Here is an 18,546-nt window from a genome sequence, read left to right as displayed (position 1 = left end):
GAATTACTATGTAATTAATCTGTCTGTAATTGTAAATATTATTCATGGTTAAAATTTTGCTTCACAACTTACGGGCTTTATTGGTTTATTTCAATAATACAGTAGTAGTGTCTGACATTTTTGAATGAATGAATGAATGTGTTAGTTGGAGCATATGCAAAATGCGTAATATAGATTCCTATATGTATGGGTGTGATTATTTTAATGCGTGTTTTGCAGGGTTTTATGAAATGCGCCACAACATAATTCTTTATATGAAATGTAACATAAAACACGAGAGAGGAAATTAAAAGGCAAAACTCACTTGAAAGAAATCTGATACATTATAAATGAACACGTGGATATTTACGAAAATATGGAAAATAAATACAAATCTTAATCGTATTAAATATAAACATTTTGACTCCAGCTTCCGTGCAACGCTATAAAAATATGCTCTATATTTATGATGGGTTTATTATCTGTAGTAGTATTACAATTGCGTCATGCCAAAATTATACCATATTCAATATTCAATAAAAAAATGCAAGATTCGAAAATGTCACAAAGCACAGACCACGCCCACCCGCTGATTGACTGAGTGCCACGTACGTTCTGCTTAATCAGCTCGACGACAGCCTGATTGACGGATTTGTCATCCAATCGGTATCCAGCGCGACTGCACCGCTGCTATAACGTCCAATGGAGATGGGCGTGGGAGGGGCGTCACCATGGTAACCCCCCCCCCCCTCTCAGGTTTGAAGGTTGATGCCACGAGCGAGTGGCAAGCAGCAGGTGGCGGCTGTATACAAACATAAGCTAAGCTAACAAGAAGCAGCCAACAAGAGTTAAAAGTGCTTCTGGGAGCAAGTAAGTATTATGAATGAAAATGTGTTGAAGTGTTTTTATTCTCATAATTTACTGCTTGATGCTTGCTTTGCTGCCTTCTTTTTCTGGCAGAATTGCTTCACAAGCCAACAGATGGTTTGCATCTGTGACGATTCACTGCGTTTGTAGATAAAAGGAGGAAAACAAAAAAAAAACAATTAGTTGATCCTTAGCATGTTTTAAGAATGAGTCTGACCAATCAATATTGTACAGCGGATCAGTTGCGTTTCACAGCGTTTCACTGTTTCCACATTTTCAAAAAATGGAAATAAAAAGAAATCCAAATTGAAAAAGGTGGTGTTTTTGCACATTTTTCTTTTTAGAAATAAACACTATCAATCATTCTGACTGCATGGTGGTCAAGTGGCTGCACGTGTGCCTCTAAGTTTTGGGTTCGGACCATCACTTTTGGAATAAACTTGTATCACCCCCTCCAAAACAAAAAAAAAAAAAGTGAACTATCAATAGCACTGTATGTGCTGACGAGTACCTACAGTTCAAATTTCACATGATCATGTTTTCCCAGCATATCCTGCCTGCATGTTTGCCAATGATTATCTTAAAATGACACATTTTTTATTTCCCAAATCAGATGGCGATGGTTCTTAGTAAGACGCCGGCCAGTTGTGTTCTGGTTCTGCTAAGTCTGTGGCTGTGCATTCACTCACTGCCTATTGTTGTGGACCAAAGCAAAGGGAACATATCCAGCAAAGAGGGCCAACTGGATCCCCCACAAAGTGTAGTGAGTCCCACAATATATTTTTATGAAATGAATTAGGATATCATCACTTCACAGCTACTTCAAAGTTAACCAGGCAAATGTATTTATTTCAAGTTTGATGAATGTGTCCATGCGCCACATGCAAATAGTGCCATTTATAAAGTGATTTTTTATTTTTTTGCACAATACAAATTAAATCAATAATTCAATCACCCGCAAGTGATGCATTTCATCTTTACGTATCCAGGTTAAGAATAGTAATTCACTCCATATGATTTATGTCTCAGAACACTGGGCTACACTATGACCGCTACCTCAGGGAGGTCATCGAATACTTGGAGAAAGACCCCTACTTTCGGGAGAAATTAACCAACACCAACGTCGATGACATCAAGGTAAAGTATGGTAAAAAAAAAAAAATCTGTTGACTGACACACTTGTTGCACCATTGAACTTTTTGTGTCAACTCGTAGGAAGGCAAACTCGCTAAAGAGTTGAACTTTGTCCACAACAATCTACGCACCAAGTTGGATGAACTGAAGCGGGAGGAAATGAGCAGGCTGCGGATGCTCATCAAGGCCAAACACGACTTGGAGGCGGGAGATGGTAACTATCCGGTTGTTGAAATTACGGAAGTATTTTATGAAAGACAGAATGCACACAAGCAAAATATCCTGAATCATCAATATTTTTTTGTCCTTTTAGGCTGGAAAGTGGACCACAAAGCCTTGCTGAAACAATTTGAGCATCTCGACCATGACAATCCGCACTCATTTGAGCCGGACGACCTGGACCGCCTCATTAAAGCGGTATGAAAACGCATTTACTGTATATATCATATAGAAGATATACACCTACCCCCCCCCCCCCCCCCCCCTTCCACCTGGACAGACTACCAGCGACCTTCAAAATTTTGATAAGGAGCGTCACAATGATTTCAAGCAGTACGAGATGATGAAGGAGCACGAGAGGCGGGAGAAGCTGAAATCCATGTCGGAGGAGGAACGCAAAAAGGAAGAGGAGCACTACCAGGAGATGAAGCAGCAGCACGCCAACCATGCCAAAATTAACCACCCGGTAGGTCACAAATGTTACTCATTCACTACTATTGACGGAAAGAGACTATTTTACCTGGGTTGCCTGTAAATGAGTTAGCAAATTCCACTCCCAAAAAATTACAACTAGCATTTAGCATTGCCCGAGATGACAACAGCGTATGCTTTGATAGGGAAGCGAAGACCAGCTGAAGGAGGTGTGGAAGGAGTCAGACGGCCTTGACCCGACCGACTTTAATCCGAAGACTTTCTTCAAACTGCACGGTAGCCCAACACACGCACAAATAATGTCCCAATTGTTTCTAAACGCTCATATTTGCCACTTAATGCGCAGACACCAACGGGGATGGCTTCTTGGACGAGAACGAACTCGAGGCTATCTTCTCGCTTGAGGTATGAGATCATTAGAGTATATCTTTTAGATGATCTAGGTCGACTACTTTTGTTTTTGAGGGAGGAGGTCATTGAAATGTTATTGTATCTTTAATTAGTCCCGTCCCAAAAATAATGAAATGTAGATTTTGTGTTCAAGCTTGAAAAGATGTACAAGTCCACCGATAATGAATACGACATGATGCGGATGCAAGAGGATCGGCTGCGCATGAGAGAACATGTCATGGTTGAGGTACGATTCATAATTTAGATGGACATTATTTATGGATTTTTATTTAAAGTAAATACAAAAATTCTTATTATATAAATATATTTAGTTTTGATTAAAAAACAATGACGAAACTAGCACTGTGCACACGTGTGAATTTATGATGCGTTCAGGTGGACACCGACAAAGACAGACTGGTGTCACTCGCCGAGTTTATCGAGAGCACAAAGAAGGTTGAGTTCAAACAAAAAGAAGAGTGGGAGGTAAGAATTTTTTTTTTCTCACTCCACTAGTGGAATTCCTATCACACTTTTAAGCGCTTATTGTTGAACTGAACTCATGCGCTGCTTTCCAGACCTTGGAGAAACAAAACGCACCTTTTACTGAAGAGGAGCTGGCAGCATTTGAGCAGCAGTTGTCCGAAGAGGGCAAGATGATCATGCAACAGGCGGAGGAGCTGCAGAAGCAGCACGAGGAGCTCCAAAAGAAGCAAGAGGCGCTTAACGCGCATAAGCTCAGCATTCAGCAGGTCCTTAAACACAACATCCTTCAGTCACAGGATGGCAATGCGCCTTCAAGTTTGATTCATTCATTTTTACTTTCTCCATTTAAGGCCATGGATGATCTGGAGAAGAAAAAAAGCCAATCCAAGTCTGACGTCAAGGGTAAGGGTAGAGATGTGGCCAAATACTTAAAATGTGGGAAATGAATGCCCTGCCTCCCTATAATGCTTTGGATTGCCACAAAATGGCAGCAAAAGGACAACTTAAGCTTGTTGGTAATGATTTATGTAATTTTCTAAACTTGAGTAAATAACCCCCATAGTTCAAGTTGGTTTCTTGCCACTAGATGGCGCCAAAGCATTAAGGATCTATGTTGAAGAATATGCAGATAGATAAAAATAGCTGCATTGTTCAGGCAATAGCACAAAAAAACTCATTTCAAATTCTCAGGCTCTTTAAGCAAGAAGTTCTTGTTACTTTTAAACTTGTGACAAGGTGATGATAGCTTTCTTTTTTTTCATTGCAGAGTCTGGAGGCGTGGGAGCTGCAGGTGAACAGGCGCTAAACGGACAACCGTCGCAAACAGCCCCTGTGCTCTGACATACTTGACGGGCCCGATCAGTGTGTTTGTGTCATTTCAATCTTCTGTTGTTTGTTTCAGTATTGGATAAAAGTCAGGTTGCAAAAAGGCTGGGAATTTAAAGGTGGGGAAATATTTTTAATTTCCCTATTAGGGGCCAATCTTTATCATTTTGTCAATTCCTGGTTTCCAACTTTGAAGAATTCCTGAAATGTTTAATAGTATTTATTAATTTATTTCATGAAATTTATAGCTACTGTTGTGAGAACCACATCTTCATAGATATTTACTTTTCATGTTGTTTTATTTATTGAAATAACTCATTTGATATTTGGAATGATTCTTTTGTGGAGCATCTCCCAGCACGACACTTCCTGACTTCCAACATTTGATCACCATTTTGGTCCGAGTGACAATAAAGCGAATGAAGTGGCAAGTTTACAACCTGTGTTTTTCTTTGATAAACTTTTAAAATGAAAAGAACTAATCAATCAACTAACGTAATTCATTCTAAATAATTGGTGAAAGTCCACATTTTAGAAATTATGACATTATCAAATCAAGCTACCTCCGCCCATAGATGATTCATTGATTGATTAATTAAAATATTTTTTTTTTATTTTAACAGTATGTTGTAACTTAGTGGACTTGATGACTTAATGCCATTTTACTTTTTTTTTTTTTTCTTCTTAATTATTTCCACCACTATTACAACTACGACTTCTGTTGCGTCTTACCTCCGCCTGCGTGATGCTATTTTTAAGACGACGAAGCCCTGCAGTCTTCATGTGTGTATGTGGAATTCAAAACCCAAACACGGTGCACGCAAAGGGGTGTGGCCTCAAAAATGGTGTACATGGTGGCGAGGAATGTTCAACCCTGGCGGAGAATTCACCTCACTTTTCATTGTATTGTTATGGTGGCAGCAAAAATGAGTGAAGCTTCTAAGTGGCAGCTACGCTTTTACGCTCGCCCGTAGGAGTTGTTTAAGCGCTCCATGAGGTAGGTCCCTGAACGCACCGGGGGGTACTTGTCAGATCCGTCGATGCACGTGACCACGGCCTCATCGTCGGGCTGGACGAAAAAAGCCACAGACTGGCGAGTGCTGCTGCAGTCGCCGGCCGGGGGAAGCAAAACTCTGTGGAGCTGATGGGCACGAATGAAAGAGAAGCTTTGTCAGGTCTCATGATGTATCCCCCACTCTCCCTCCTAACCACAAGCTGCCTTAAGTTCCAGTCATTGAAGGAAATATTTTCAAAACTGCAAGACGAAGCCATTGGAAAATAAAGTAGAACATAATAAATCAACAATGGATTCAAACAATATATGGAGAACTAAGTTTTGAACATGCTCACCACAGACACAAAATGATCGTTGGTCCAACGCTGCAGCAGGTCCGCGATATTGACGAGAACGGCGCCGGGCACGCACGGAGCGCAGACGAACTCACCGGAACGACGCCGCACCTTAACACACACGCCGTTAGCTGAAGACATTTGGATTAGTGTCATTTTTGTTTTCATACTTGAAGACCCTCTGCGTTCTGGAACACCAAGGTGATGGTACCGTAGTCGGAATGCTCTCCGCATCGTAGCTGACCCTCCTTGGCTCGCTCGCTGTTCACCGGCGGGTAGTACAACGAACGTAGCGTCGTACAGTTCTCTTCGGCTAGGTCAAGATGCACGTGGAGCAATTTTAGAAAAAAAAGAGGAAAGCCCTAACCTTTATGTAATTCAAGCTAAATTGATACATCGTACTTCCGATCAAGCGGTGTGCGTTCAAGAAGACATCGGGGTCCAAATCCAAACTGTGAGCCATCACCCTCAAAACACGCAGGCTCAGATCTTTGCAGCGGTGGAAAAAAGAGGTCTGGGTCTCTTGGAATCCAGGGGCCACCCCAGATGTGGGCCATTTCTACAAATCACAATGAATCACTGTCACGCGGATTTAAGTGATGCTACAACAACAGTTTGAACCTGTGGCACAGAAGAAAACGCTTACTATGTCAGGATGTAGCGAAGATACGTTAAAGGCCTCTTTTAGGTCGCCTGGGTTTTGTGGATTTAACCTGAATGTGTATCGATGCAGAAAGAAGAAGGCAAACTAAATCTTATGTAGTCCATATAAAGCATATTTGTACAAAATCTTGCCACAGTGGAACCTAAACTGTGGTTCCCGGCTAGATAGTGATTTATCGATAATAAGAGACATTGTTCCATTTTGATCACATCTTGTGTATCTGACAACAAACAAAAAAATGACTCAACTGCAATGATAACAAAATGAGGGCTCAGATGATCAATGAAGTCTTTTGCAGATTGCAATTGGGCTTCTGTCGAAAACTAAAGGTTTAAAAATAAAAAAATAAACACCTTTCACTCTCCAGGGCAACCCAGCCATGGTTGGGATTGTTTGGAAAGAATTTCCTGCTGAACGGCCACTTGAGCTGATCTGGCAGCAGGAAAAACTTTCTGGAAGCCTCCATGATGTCATCAACCTATATGGAAATGTTCCATTTTATTTGTTTATTCTAATTCTAGTATCAATAAGTCATATCACTTGCATATAAAGTACAAATGCTTTTAAAAAAATAAATAAATAAATAAACATGGTCAAGCACAGAAAAAAATGACACAATACATTTTTTTCCACACAATTCAAGTTTTATAAGAAGACATTTTTATGATCTAGAAAATTGAGATTTTTTTTTTAATTTATGATCATAATGACTATTTCTGTCGCGTGTTTACCTCCGCTTGCATGATGCCAGTATTCTTCAAGAAGACGAAGCCCACTTCCATAAAAGCCTCTTTTAACTCTCTACTAAGTTGTTGGAGCTCAACGTCGGAAATATCCTCGACGTTCAAACTGGCCACGCTAAAATCTACCACCGGGATGCTCATCGTTTTTTAAATGAAAACGTCTAAAACCAAAACAAATAAAAACGGCCTACAGCAAATCTTATCCCAAAATGACGCTTTAGTGGGACGCACTAGTAGTTGGATAGGTGGCAGTCATGTGATCACTGCTGACCAATCAGACGGCCGGGATCGTGAAGTCACCTTTGAATGCCAACACACAAAAACACAGGTAATGTCAATACGTTTTAACAAGAATGTCAAGTTTGAAGGAGAAAGAATGGAGTATTTCCTTCGCCGGTTGTGGTTTTATGGGCATTTATTACGTGGGCGCCTCAAGTTGCATTTTGGAGCGGTTCCCTTGTCTCATCCGAAATGCATCCAGAATCTACGGGGCCTCGGCGGGGGCCCTGATGGCTGCGTCCCTTACCACTGGAGTCCCGCTAGGTGAGTCGTCAGAATAGTCAAATTAATATTTTTTCTCTATTCTTATATTTGGCGTAAATAGGAGCTTTGTGAAATTGTGTCTAATTAGACAACAAACGGGGCAAAATTATTTTTTTGTAGGGCCCCAAAACTGCTGACCTTTCCACCAAATATACAATTTCAAAGCTTTGGTTCAACCTGTATTGGAGAAATGAGAAATTAATTAAAATTAATTAAAATTCAATAAAACTGCTGTTTCAATGAAAGTTACAGGAAAATTAATTAATTTATTTATTTATTATTTTTTGGGGGGGTTATTTATTTATTTATTTATTTATTTATTTATTTATGTTCATTAAGACATTGAAAAATGTAACATCCATCTAATGATAACTTTCAAATATACATATATATTTCAAAAATACATTTGAATACTTTGATCCTGAAACGGCAACCCCATTAAGATGATTTTTTATGAACCAGGCCTGCCCCTCCCTTACAGTTATGAAATCAGCGCTGTCGTAAGCTGATCTCGAATGTTGCGCAACACATGCCTGTGTGTGTGTGTGAGAATGAGAGCTTGTGTGTGAAGCGTCCCAAGAGTCGAGAGGATGTATGGCCGGGCCGAGGAGTGGAATATATCTTTTGCCGGCTGCGGCTTTCGCAGTGTTTACTACATGGGAGCCATGACGTGCATCCTGGAGCGGGCCCCGCACCTGGTGCACGGGGCCTCCAAAATCTGCGGAGCTTCGTCGGGATGCCTGGTGGCGGCGGCGTTGACTGTGGGACTCCCCATCGGTGAGAAACTTGAGCTTTAAAAACAACCTGTTACACTCACCCCATAAATGCCTCCAAAAGTATTACCAATCAAAACTAAAATGAAGCATTGGGAAAAAAATTAATGAAACCTAAACAAACACTCTCTGAAGTGTATTAAAATTAATGTAATTTAAAAAAAAGTCCAAATTAAATATAAATAACTATCACGAAAAAGCCAATTCTATTACATGAATGGAAAAACGTGACATTTGTTCTCAAACTTTTCTGCCTCCTAAAAACATAAAAAAAAACACCATCATAATACTTCTCAATATTTATAACTTCTTATGCACTTGTAAAAGACAAGCGTGGAGAGTCTGTGTGCTGTGTCTCCAAAATGCTACACTCTGTTGTTTGTTGACAATGGTTAAATGGGGCAGGTGGGGGTCGGGGGGGGGGGGGGGGGGGGGGGAGTACTGTAATAACACTAATTGAACTCAAGTCCATAGTCAAACAAACAAAGAGTTCATTGGTTCACAGATGCACTCACACACAGTTCATCATAAAAGCGAACAGATTGCAGTGACCGGTTCAGGTCACATTGCAACACATTTCAGCATTGTCAATAAGATGCATGATGATGACATAATCCTCAGAACATTTATACATGGACGTGTTAACGGTGGCCAAAGAAGCCAGGAAGCACCGCTTGAGCGTCTTCCACCCGACCTTCAGCCTCCTGCGAACGCTGCGTGACTCCCTGCGGGAGAAACTTCCGGAAGATGCCCACCGGCGTGCTTCTGGGAGGCTCTGCGTGTCCATCACCAGGATTAGGGACAGGAGAAACGTCCTGGTGTCCCATTTTGACAGCAGGGAGGAGCTCATACAGGTGGGTCATTCATAATCGAGTGTTCGACTCACCTTCCAGATTCGATTCATATTATTGAATCTATTTTTGATTGTATTTTTTGGGCTCCTGAGAATCTTCTAGTTGAATTCAAATGATAGTGTCAATGTTTGCGTTGCGTTTCAATCTCCATGTTTGATTCACATGTATGTGTTCAAATCTATCAGAATCAAATCAATGTTTGACTCACATCATTGTGACTGTTGTAAGGTGCTAATGTGCAGCTGCTTCTTCCCAGTCTACTGTGGCTTGATTCCACCTTCCTATCGTGGACAGGTGAGTCAATACCGTAAAAGACAAACCTAACTATTATTACCTTTCTAATATGTATATATATATATCTTAGCTATACATGGATGGAGCCCTGAGTAATAACATGCCGCTATTGGAGCATCCAAACACCATCACAGTTGCTCCATTCTGCAGTGAGAGTGACATCAGCCCCAAAGATGGCGCTTGGACCGCCATTTCGGTGTACTGCAATAACCTCAGCATCCAGGTGACCACGGGAAACGTACGGCGAATCTACACCTCCTTCCTGCCTCCATCACCTGAGGTTTGACTCTGTGTTTGACTCGATTTGTTTGGTTGACTCGCATAACTGTGCGCAAGAAGTGACTCCTTGTTTGACTCCAAGGAGCTGGCTGAGATCTTCCACAGTGGCTACACAGATGCTCTTTGCTTTCTGAGACAAGAAGGTAAGATTAGCACTAACTTTTGTTTTTATTATTTTTTTTTTTTTTATGAACACAAATGTACGTGTTTCAGATTTGCTGGCTACGTCTTCCCCGGAAGAGCAGGTGGACTTTACAAAGGCAGCTTTGGGGGATCAACCCTGGTGGCTGGAGCATGAACATACACATAACCTTCCGCTCAATATCAAGAGAGGTGAAGCCATTAAATATTTTTCAATTATAAAATGATAAAAATACAGTGAATATAGAACAAACAACATACCCCAGTTGAAATTAAAAATAGATTCCAAGTTAATGAGTGAAAAATAGGAAGTAAAACTTTGAATAAAATTCAAAAAATATCATAAAAGTGGGAAAATAATTTTATTTATTTTGTCCTTTGTGTGTGTGGTTCCAAACAGTATTATGTGTGGCGTGTAGGGATGCAGGCGATCGTATTGGAAGCCAAGGCTTGTGTCCAATTGAACGTTTTTACTACTTTCTGACTCCACTGGTGGTTGCCGTTGAGTTGATTTGGTTTCTTTTAAAAAGGTAACGTTTATATTTGATTTTAAATTAATACTTTAATTCTGCCTAGCAACAAGTCACAATGTCATTTTTTTTCCCTATGTGGGTTTTCAATTTGTGACATATTGTAATAATGACTTTCATTGGCAGCCTCCTAAGGACCCCCGACAAGCTACGAAGACAAAACAACAGTTGCCATGACAACAACTGCAGCAGGTCTATATTTGTGTAGCTTTTAATCCATATTTAGCTACGATGGAATTTTTCGAGTGGCATTTTTATGGGTTAATTATATTCCCTATTTAATCATTTTATATTTAATTAATGTCAACACAACCAAGTTAACTGTTATAATTATGGAGCTTGATTTTTTTTTTTTTTTTGTCTTCCAGCGTGTCATCGAAGAAGAAACGCAGCAGATTGAACTTGGACTCTGAAAAAAACGGATTGACAAATGTGCTTATTTAATGTTGCTGTGTAATATTTGACATATTTATGTATCGGTTTTGTGAATATTTAACCTTGCACAAGAGGATCCAGTAACTTATGATAAAGATGGTTTACTTCCATTTTTTTTCCCCCAATAAAAACAAAATACAATGATTTATAAAAAGCACCATCAAAACATTTTTAATGGACAAAACATAATCATAAAACCCTTGTGACATTTTCAAACAGTAAATTGATTCTAAAAAGTCCTAAAACATAATTAATTTATGATAAAAGGCTGTTGAGGTAATTCCAAAAGACAACATCTTTTGTATACTCACTTATTTACTGCATCTGTGTGCAGTACAAATGTAAACAGGATTCAAAAAGGGCACCCAAAAAAAAAAAGTAACAAGAAAAAAAAAAAAAAAGCAAGTGCGACAAACTTCTTAATTAAGGGCTTCAAGTAGGACTCTCTTTTGCACACAGAATGGAGATGAGAGTCGACCGAGTATTGGGACACATCTCTTGATTTAGAAGTGGACAAAAGTATTGGGACAGAGGACAATCCATTACAGAGGTGTCTTAATACTTTTGTCCACTCAATGGACAAAGTATTGAGACATACGACAGTGATTGAACTATAAAAGGCACGTCCCAATATTTTTGTCTGTAGACTGAGCTTGAGTTGGAATGTGAATCGTAGAAGACAACAATGCTAATGAAGTTAGCATTTCCGTTCCTTGATGTCTTTTGGTTTTCTGCAGCCCACAGCTGCGTTCCGAGTCCACTTCCTAGTTTCTCCATGGACAGCCCAAACAAAAGTCCCTGCATTTCACCTGCTTTTAAAATGGCTGCCGTTGAGATCATCAAACCACAAGCTAAAATTTTTAAAAAATGTGCAGAGAGAATATTCTGCAATATGTCTACAAAGTCTATCTAGTTGTGTATATTCCACTAAGGAAGAAAAGTTAAAAAAAATAGAAACAATTTGTCCTCATACATCTGGGGCCTGACTCGCTTCTCCTCCTCCTCCACCTTCTTCTTCTGCGCTCACGTCTGGAATCTGATCGGCTCGCGAATCTGTCGTCCCGTCTCCGTCGGGAAGTTGGGAACTCTTTGACGTGCCGGCATCCTGTCCTCCGTCTTCCGCTGGCATTAGAAATCAGAAATGAGGGGGAAAAAAAAAATGTCGCTGTGATTTCATTTCTGTGTCTCCATCCCACCGCGGTTCCCTACCAGTATTATTTTCCTGGCTCGGTGAGTCAAAATGCCCGTTGGCCTGACTCTGACCTCCCTCGGCCGACGGCTCGACGTAAGCTCCTCCGTAGGCGTCCTCGTAACCGGGATCGTACTGCTCCTCCTTGATGGCTACTCTCTTAGCGTCCACTGCGGAGGGAGACGGTGGGTGAAATAAACAAAAGCGGCGACGTACGACACATTTGAAAGGATCGGCGTACCTTTGGCTAAATGCAGGTCGAACGAGTAATTGATCTCCTCGATCTCCCTGGGCCTCTGGATGCCTTGCAGATGGTCGCGCAGCTCCCGTAGCTTGATGTAGAAGTGAACTTTGTCCTGAGCGCGAGGGAACTGAGCGCAACGAGCGCTGGAGGACGGCATCAGGTACAGAGCCTGACGATGACCCCAAAACAAAAAAAAACATTCAACATCTTGCGCGCCATTGTTACAACGAAAGCCGGAAGGATATTTACTCACCACCTCACAGTCGGGAATTTTGTGCGGCTGCAAACCAAAGTCGAGCGTTTTTGGTTTCTTACCAAATAGTTCTCGACAGAACATTTCATATATGCCTGGAAAGAAGAGGAGGGGGCGACCGTTATTTCTGATATAAAATATGTATATCGAGAAAGGATTTGTCCGAGACTTACATTTTCCATTGAACACGGCAATGAGAGGTTTATATTTCATCAGTTTTTCCACAAGAATTTTGCCTCCTTCGCGCAGCTCTTTGCTGACGGGATCGAAATGGAGAAGGTTGGACACGAGCTTTTTTGACGACAAATAACACGGCGAGTATTGTCGCTAACCTTGACAGGTCTTTACTGCCCGGCGTCGCCCTGGAAACCATGTTGGTGAAGCCCATTTTGTACTTGCCAGGCAATGTGTTGTCGTGCATGTGGTTGAGCTGCTCTTCGGTGAATCCCGAAAGGAAGAGGCACTTCCCTACGAAAAAAACAAAACAAAAAAATATATATCAGTCAACCTGTAAATAAATGACATGTACAAATGATCAGTGCTTACAAAAATGATTTCCAGGACCGGGAAACCATCGTCCGATGTAAGCCGCCATTAGCCCCGGATTGATACCAATCTGCGAGAAAAAGAGTTTTTACAAGGTTATATCGGCTGTTTGCCTTTCTTTTGAAGCAATATCAACAAGTTCCGCTCACAATGACATAGTCCAGATTGTAGTCCAGCAGGTCCGGCAGGGTCTTTTTCATCACCTCCTCCTCCGACATGCCCTTGAAACGATCCACTTTCCTCTTAACCTTTTTGAAGCTCTCATCAATCTTCTCCTGTTTGCCGTCGACCGCCTGACCCTCGGCGCCCTTTTTGGGCTTGGGGCCTGGTTTGCCCTTGGGCGCTTTGGGTTCTTTTGGAGGCTTGGGTGCTTTAGGAGGTTTGGGTTCTTTCGGAGGTTTGGGTGCTTTCGGAGGTTTGGGTGCTTTAGGAGGTTTGGGTTCTTTCGGGACCTTTGGCGGCTTGGGTTCCTTGGGCTGAGTTGCTCGGCCACGCTTTTTGGGCGGAGCTGCGTGGACGATTCAACACAATTTGTTACTGTTGTGGATATTAAATTGCATTAGAAAAGATTTCTTTCAGTTGTATTCAAACTGTCTTTTCAACAGGGGTGTGTAGACTTTCTATAAATACTGTACGTTTTGTCAAGTTAGCGGGCTCCAGCTGCTCCATCATAGGCTCAGGGTGATCCATGTGCGGTGGAGCTACTGCTGCCCCCTCGAGGTGTGCCTCCGGGTAATGCGGCGGATGGTTGTAGTTCGAATATTGGGCTTGAAGGGCTTGGAACCGCTGAGCAGACTGAATCCTGAGGCACGAAATTGAAAGAACCCACTAAGATCTGTTTCTCTTGATGCTCCCAAAGCAAAACACAATCAAAACACTTCACATGAAACTTGAAATCATAAAAAAATAAAATAAAAAATACTAGATTTAATGTAGGACTTGATGGTTACTTATTTGGCCTCTTCTGTACAACTCACCACTGTTGCAGATACTCCGAAGAGCCAACAGGCAGGGATCCGTTCAGCTTATTGTCCATCTTGTGGGTGCTTTGACTTAATTAAATAAAAATAAAAAAATGAAAAATCCGACATGCATAGTGAGTGATAAAATGGAAGTGGTACATGCAATAAACGGATGGTTAACAGAACATGGAGAAATCAAGAATCTGGACTTTTTCTTACTCATAGAAAACTTGAGTATAATGATTTTGGTTTTCAATCGAACCCTATCTAACACAATAGAACTGTCATTGCGTCATCAAACATTCCCGTGCATCAGCTACACGTGAATACTTTTTAAAAATTAAATACCTTTCTTTCTTCCACGGCTAAATGCTAACAATGCTAACAACAAACTACGATGTAAACCTCACTTTTTTTTATAAACAACTGGTTCCATTGTTATCAAACGATTGAATTTTAAAACACATCATTTATCTGACGTATTAATTTGTACAAATTAAAAGAAAATATTGATAAAGAAAACTAGACACGAGTACCCTTACCAAAACTACAGCTAATATTAGCCACCGGCTAGCCGCTAAGCTACCGCGGATAGATGATCTCGCTTGAATGATACACCGAAACGGCGCAACACTTGAGAGTATAAACATGCACTAGACGTACCTAGCTAACGGTTGTTTTAATCCGATTCTCCGGGCGGGGAAGTAGTGTTATTTTCCCCACATATGCCGCTCTTTATTCAGAACATTGGAAGAGCTTCAGGGGCAACAAAGACGTGACAGCGCAGTCCCGTTCAACTTTGACACGAGACAATTCCAAGTCCGAGACGTAGGGGTCGATGGAAAGAGGAATAAAATACAGTTAACCAGAAACTCTATTCAAATCATTGTGTGAGACATAGAGATTATTATCTACAGTTTTATACATTTATATGCGTATAAATCTCTTTATTTTTTGCTTTTGTAGAGAATATTACAAAAATTGAGAAATACCTTGTGTACTATTGGTTTGAACCGCGAGGGTTTTAAACGTGAAGATGTTTTCTATTGGCTGAAAGTTTGTGACGTAGGATGCGGCGTATGATTATTATGCGTAGGAAAATAAAACCAGTAACTTTTTTAAATCGAAACCGGTAAGTCTTGCATAATTACGTCTCAAACATTAAAAAGCTGACTTTTTCCACTCATATGTACATTTTACAGTACACAAAGAACCATAGTGGGAAATTAATCATTACAATTTTAATAGAAATCATAGTCAAATCACTTGTCTGCACAGATGGTTACACATAAAATTTCATTATTTCAAAATACAGTACAAAAGTAAGTAACCAAAGAAAAAAGGTGATAGCAAAAGCAATAAATAGTGAAAAATATCACACCTAGTACAATACATGCTCAGTGAGGGCTAAGTTGAAACAGTTGTGTGCAGTCCTTTTTTTTTTTTTTTTTTTTTTAGTGCATTCCACTAAAATTCTGCAGTAAACTGTGTGATTCCTCTTGTGTGCCAATTGCAGTGTGCAAATGTCACTTCAGTAAAAGTTTCCTGGACTGCTTTGCCTCACATTCTCATGCTGACCGCTACAACTTTCGTATTCGGGATCCACCTGCTCCTCTTTGATGGCAATCCTCTTTGCATCTTCTGTACAACAAAGAAGCAAGAAAAAAAAAATGTAAGAAAGAAATCCCAGAGTTGTTGCTGTATGCTGCAAGGAGTTACCTTTAGCCTGCTGCAGGTCAAAGGAGTAGTCTGTCTCCATCACATCCCGGCCGGGCACTACTCCACATTTCATGTGGTCTCGTAACTCCTTCAGCTTGATGTAGAAGTGCACTTTGTCCTGCGCGCGGGGGAACTGAGCACACCGTGGACTGGATGAAGGCATCAAGTAGCACACCTAGACCAAGAGAAACACACTATGGCTTTTTCTTGATGATGGGTTTTAAATTTGGGGATTTAATATTTTGTATACCGTTTCAGTGTCAGGGATCTTGTAGGGCTGCAAGCCAAAGTCCAGGTTCTTGGCCTTCACGCCAAAGATTTCCTTGCAGAATATTTCGTAAATACCTAATATGATAAAATATATATATAGAAGGCATCTGCAACTTTGAGGACATATTAATTAAAAAAACATTTTTTTAAATGTTCTTTGAATGTGGGTGGTAATTACTATGACTGGGCAAAATGAATTATTTTTTTCAATAGTTGTACCTTGTATAGATTTTTTTGGGTGCAAAAATATAATAGTATCAAATATAAATCTTAAGACCTTTGAATGTCACTTTTTAATCTCCCAATAAGATGGGAAATAATATTTCATCACCTTTTCCGTTAAAAGCTGCTATCAGCGGTTTGTATTTTTGCAGCTTTTCAAGCAACTGTCGCCCTCCTTCACGGATTTCCTTACTGCAAAGGAAAAGAAGACAAGCTTGAATGTCTTTTTAGATTTCATTTCTTTCTTTAAATGTGAGGCATAATCACCTGGAAAGGTCTTTGCTACCAGGTGTGGTCCTCTCAACCATATTTGTAAAGCCGATGCCGTATTTCTCCGGGAGGCTCTCGTCATGCGTGAAGTTGAGCTGCTGCTCGGTGAAACCGGACAGAAACAAACATTTCCCTGCGGACAAAGCAGGATATAAAAAAAAAAAAAAATTACAAATCACATGAATAATGAATGGAAATGTCAACATACAGAAATGGTTGCCAGGGTTGGGATAGTGGTGTCCTTTGTAGGCCGACAATAATCCCGGGTTGATTCCAATCTGAGGAGAAACACGAGGGGGTTACCACAGAAACACATCTCAAAGAAAACAACACGCTCCTCAAACAAAAACCTTACGACGCATCTTCTGACAATTGTGCACTTTTTATGATTGAAGAATTCGGTATGCTCTTTATAACTCACGATCAAAATGTCAAGATTGTAGGTAATAACGTCAGGCAGCGTTTTGGCCATAACCTCAGCCACTGACATGCCGTTGAAGCGGTTCAGTGTCCTTTTGGCCTTCTTTGCTGCCGCCTCGCTCTCATCCTCATCTTCTTCTTTCACCGTCCCGCCTCCTCCTACTTCGCGCTGATTCTTGGGCGGGCGCCCTCGCTTTTTCTTCACCGGCATCGCTGCTACAAAAAAAAAAAAAAAAAGTACATATGATAGAAAAAATAGCCTGGATTAATTTATATAGACTATTCATGATCTATTTTCAATAGTAGCTATTTTCAGGGAACAGTTTAAAAAAAATCATTTACCTTGAGGTGGGGTAGCGGGTGGAGGTTGGTGGTGAACATTCAGCTCTTCTTGTTGTGTTGGATGTTGATACTGAGATTGCTGTTGTATTGTGTGTTCAAACTGATTCTGCTGCTGCTGTTGTTGTTGTTGCTGTGGGTAAGCAGGATGCTGATCTTGTTGCTGCTCCTGCTGGTAGACGGGCTCCTGGTAGTGGAAGTAGTTCTGATAAAACGGCTCCTGCTGGTAGAGCGGCTGCTCCTTGTGCACCGACAGTTCAGTCATGACCGGCTCATCCCTGGGGCCCTCGCTGTAGTGGTTGTGGTGGGACATCACGGGCTGCACCTCGGGGTGTTGCTGGCTTGACTGGTACCTTTTGTAACAACCAACAAGCCATTTAAGAATTTGGGTGATATTCTTGTCAACTATTGCACAGTTTTGAGTCCCTGTGGTTTCCATAAAAAAAGTAGGACACTTTAGGACAATTTACTGGACATCTAGTGGTCAGTGAAGACACATGATGAATGCACAACAACACTTTTTAGACTACTCAAAACATGCAAACAAAAATTAAAAAAATGGAGTTGCTCACAAATGGTGTTGTTGTTTTCTAGTTTTACGTGTATATGCGAATCATTTTGCTTTCAGATTGCATTATACTGCATGCACAAAAAATGAACATTTTAATAATTGAAAAGAAAAACATAACAAGCCGAGATGACGATTGCATTTCCTCGAAATTATTCCAGCAACAACTCACCACTGCTGGAAATAATCCATGGGCACAGTCAACGGTGTAAACTCGTTTTCCTCCATACTGACTGTCAATTTACTTCACAAAAACATCAAGATTCAGAGAACAACGAAGCTGTGCCGAAAGAGAGCGCATTGCAGTGCTCCTTACGCTACCATGACAAAAAACATCTCCGAATAATGGCACTTGTCGCTTTACGTTACCTTTATCAAACGATTTTAAATAATATACATCTAGCGGGATAAAACAATCTCATATATGCCAAATTTGACATACCTGTCATACATTTTTAAAGCTTCGGATTTTGAGACGAGGGGGCAGGGAAGCAATTTCAAAACAAAGAGCATCGAAACTTTACGATGTGTTCGCTTACTGCCACCTATCGGTCGGAAGGCGCACTTTTTCTTCTTCATCAGCATCTCACCGTCTTGGCAACTTAT

The 18,546-nt window shown here is 40.8% G+C and overlaps 5 protein-coding genes across 11 annotated transcripts; 2 read left to right on the top strand and 3 right to left on the bottom strand.

The window, feature by feature from the left end:
- The first annotated feature begins 730 nt into the window (after nucleotides 1–730).
- On the top strand, nucleotides 731–4,765 carry LOC147055338 (nucleobindin-2-like). The gene is made up of 13 exons (XM_085914028.1): nucleotides 731–849; nucleotides 1,460–1,609; nucleotides 1,876–1,983; nucleotides 2,062–2,194; nucleotides 2,294–2,397; nucleotides 2,480–2,665; nucleotides 2,817–2,907; nucleotides 2,978–3,036; nucleotides 3,176–3,268; nucleotides 3,418–3,507; nucleotides 3,600–3,773; nucleotides 3,858–3,909; nucleotides 4,274–4,765. Exons 2-13 carry the CDS (start codon nucleotides 1,460–1,462, stop codon nucleotides 4,345–4,347), a joined length of 1,314 nt encoding a protein of 437 aa, XP_085770154.1. The 5' UTR covers nucleotides 731–849; the 3' UTR covers nucleotides 4,348–4,765.
- On the bottom strand, nucleotides 3,551–7,381 carry LOC147055337 (uncharacterized). 2 transcript variants are annotated; one of them, XM_085914030.1, is made up of 7 exons: nucleotides 7,078–7,381; nucleotides 6,700–6,824; nucleotides 6,329–6,395; nucleotides 6,085–6,241; nucleotides 5,853–5,995; nucleotides 5,683–5,793; nucleotides 3,551–5,473 (listed from the first exon to the last, which is right to left on the bottom strand). In XM_085914030.1, the coding sequence occupies exons 1-7, from the start codon at nucleotides 7,228–7,230 to the stop codon at nucleotides 5,291–5,293; spliced, it is 939 nt and encodes a 312-aa protein (XP_085770156.1). In that variant the 5' UTR covers nucleotides 7,231–7,381; the 3' UTR covers nucleotides 3,551–5,290. The 2 variants fall into 2 exon arrangements, with proteins under 2 accessions (XP_085770156.1, XP_085770157.1); XM_085914031.1 differs by having other exon boundaries at nucleotides 5,456–5,587.
- Nucleotides 7,382–7,384: 3 nt separating this feature from the next.
- On the top strand, nucleotides 7,385–11,704 carry LOC147055336 (patatin-like phospholipase domain-containing protein 2). Its single transcript, XM_085914029.1, has 11 exons — nucleotides 7,385–7,417; nucleotides 7,571–7,632; nucleotides 8,279–8,409; nucleotides 9,027–9,259; nucleotides 9,488–9,553; nucleotides 9,624–9,833; nucleotides 9,915–9,975; nucleotides 10,046–10,165; nucleotides 10,374–10,503; nucleotides 10,630–10,695; nucleotides 10,872–11,704. The coding sequence occupies exons 3-11, from the start codon at nucleotides 8,289–8,291 to the stop codon at nucleotides 10,945–10,947; spliced, it is 1,083 nt and encodes a 360-aa protein (XP_085770155.1). The 5' UTR covers nucleotides 7,385–7,417; nucleotides 7,571–7,632; nucleotides 8,279–8,288; the 3' UTR covers nucleotides 10,948–11,704.
- LOC147055335 (G/T mismatch-specific thymine DNA glycosylase-like) lies at nucleotides 10,872–14,943 on the bottom strand. 2 transcript variants are annotated; one of them, XM_085914025.1, is made up of 11 exons: nucleotides 14,796–14,943; nucleotides 14,148–14,222; nucleotides 13,806–13,972; nucleotides 13,320–13,678; nucleotides 13,171–13,240; nucleotides 12,957–13,092; nucleotides 12,798–12,880; nucleotides 12,625–12,719; nucleotides 12,369–12,540; nucleotides 12,148–12,297; nucleotides 10,872–12,060 (listed from the first exon to the last, which is right to left on the bottom strand). In XM_085914025.1, the coding sequence occupies exons 2-11, from the start codon at nucleotides 14,204–14,206 to the stop codon at nucleotides 11,906–11,908; spliced, it is 1,446 nt and encodes a 481-aa protein (XP_085770151.1). In that variant the 5' UTR covers nucleotides 14,207–14,222; nucleotides 14,796–14,943; the 3' UTR covers nucleotides 10,872–11,905. The 2 variants fall into 2 exon arrangements, with proteins under 2 accessions (XP_085770151.1, XP_085770152.1); XM_085914026.1 differs by lacking the exon at nucleotides 14,148–14,222 and having other exon boundaries at nucleotides 10,929–12,060; nucleotides 14,796–14,924.
- A 425-nt stretch (nucleotides 14,944–15,368) lies between these two features.
- tdg.2 (thymine DNA glycosylase, tandem duplicate 2) lies at nucleotides 15,369–18,517 on the bottom strand. Of its 5 annotated transcripts, none has more exons than XM_085915188.1 (10): nucleotides 18,383–18,512; nucleotides 18,113–18,184; nucleotides 17,376–17,725; nucleotides 17,035–17,246; nucleotides 16,822–16,891; nucleotides 16,611–16,746; nucleotides 16,453–16,535; nucleotides 16,102–16,196; nucleotides 15,852–16,026; nucleotides 15,369–15,773 (listed from the first exon to the last, which is right to left on the bottom strand). In XM_085915188.1, the coding sequence occupies exons 1-10, from the start codon at nucleotides 18,451–18,453 to the stop codon at nucleotides 15,664–15,666; spliced, it is 1,374 nt and encodes a 457-aa protein (XP_085771314.1). In that variant the 5' UTR covers nucleotides 18,454–18,512; the 3' UTR covers nucleotides 15,369–15,663. The 5 variants fall into 5 exon arrangements, with proteins under 5 accessions (XP_085771314.1, XP_085771313.1, XP_085771315.1 ...); XM_085915187.1 differs by having other exon boundaries at nucleotides 17,035–17,249; nucleotides 18,383–18,506; XM_085915189.1 differs by having other exon boundaries at nucleotides 17,035–17,249; nucleotides 18,392–18,506.
- Between the last annotated feature and the right edge of the window lie 29 nt (nucleotides 18,518–18,546).

Source organism: Syngnathus leptorhynchus, chromosome 6, assembly GCF_054491065.1.
Source record: "Syngnathus leptorhynchus isolate UIUO chromosome 6, UIUO_Slep, whole genome shotgun sequence".
Lineage (NCBI taxonomy): Eukaryota > Metazoa > Chordata > Actinopteri > Syngnathiformes > Syngnathidae > Syngnathus > Syngnathus leptorhynchus.
This window is presented reverse-complemented; position numbering and strand designations above follow the sequence as displayed.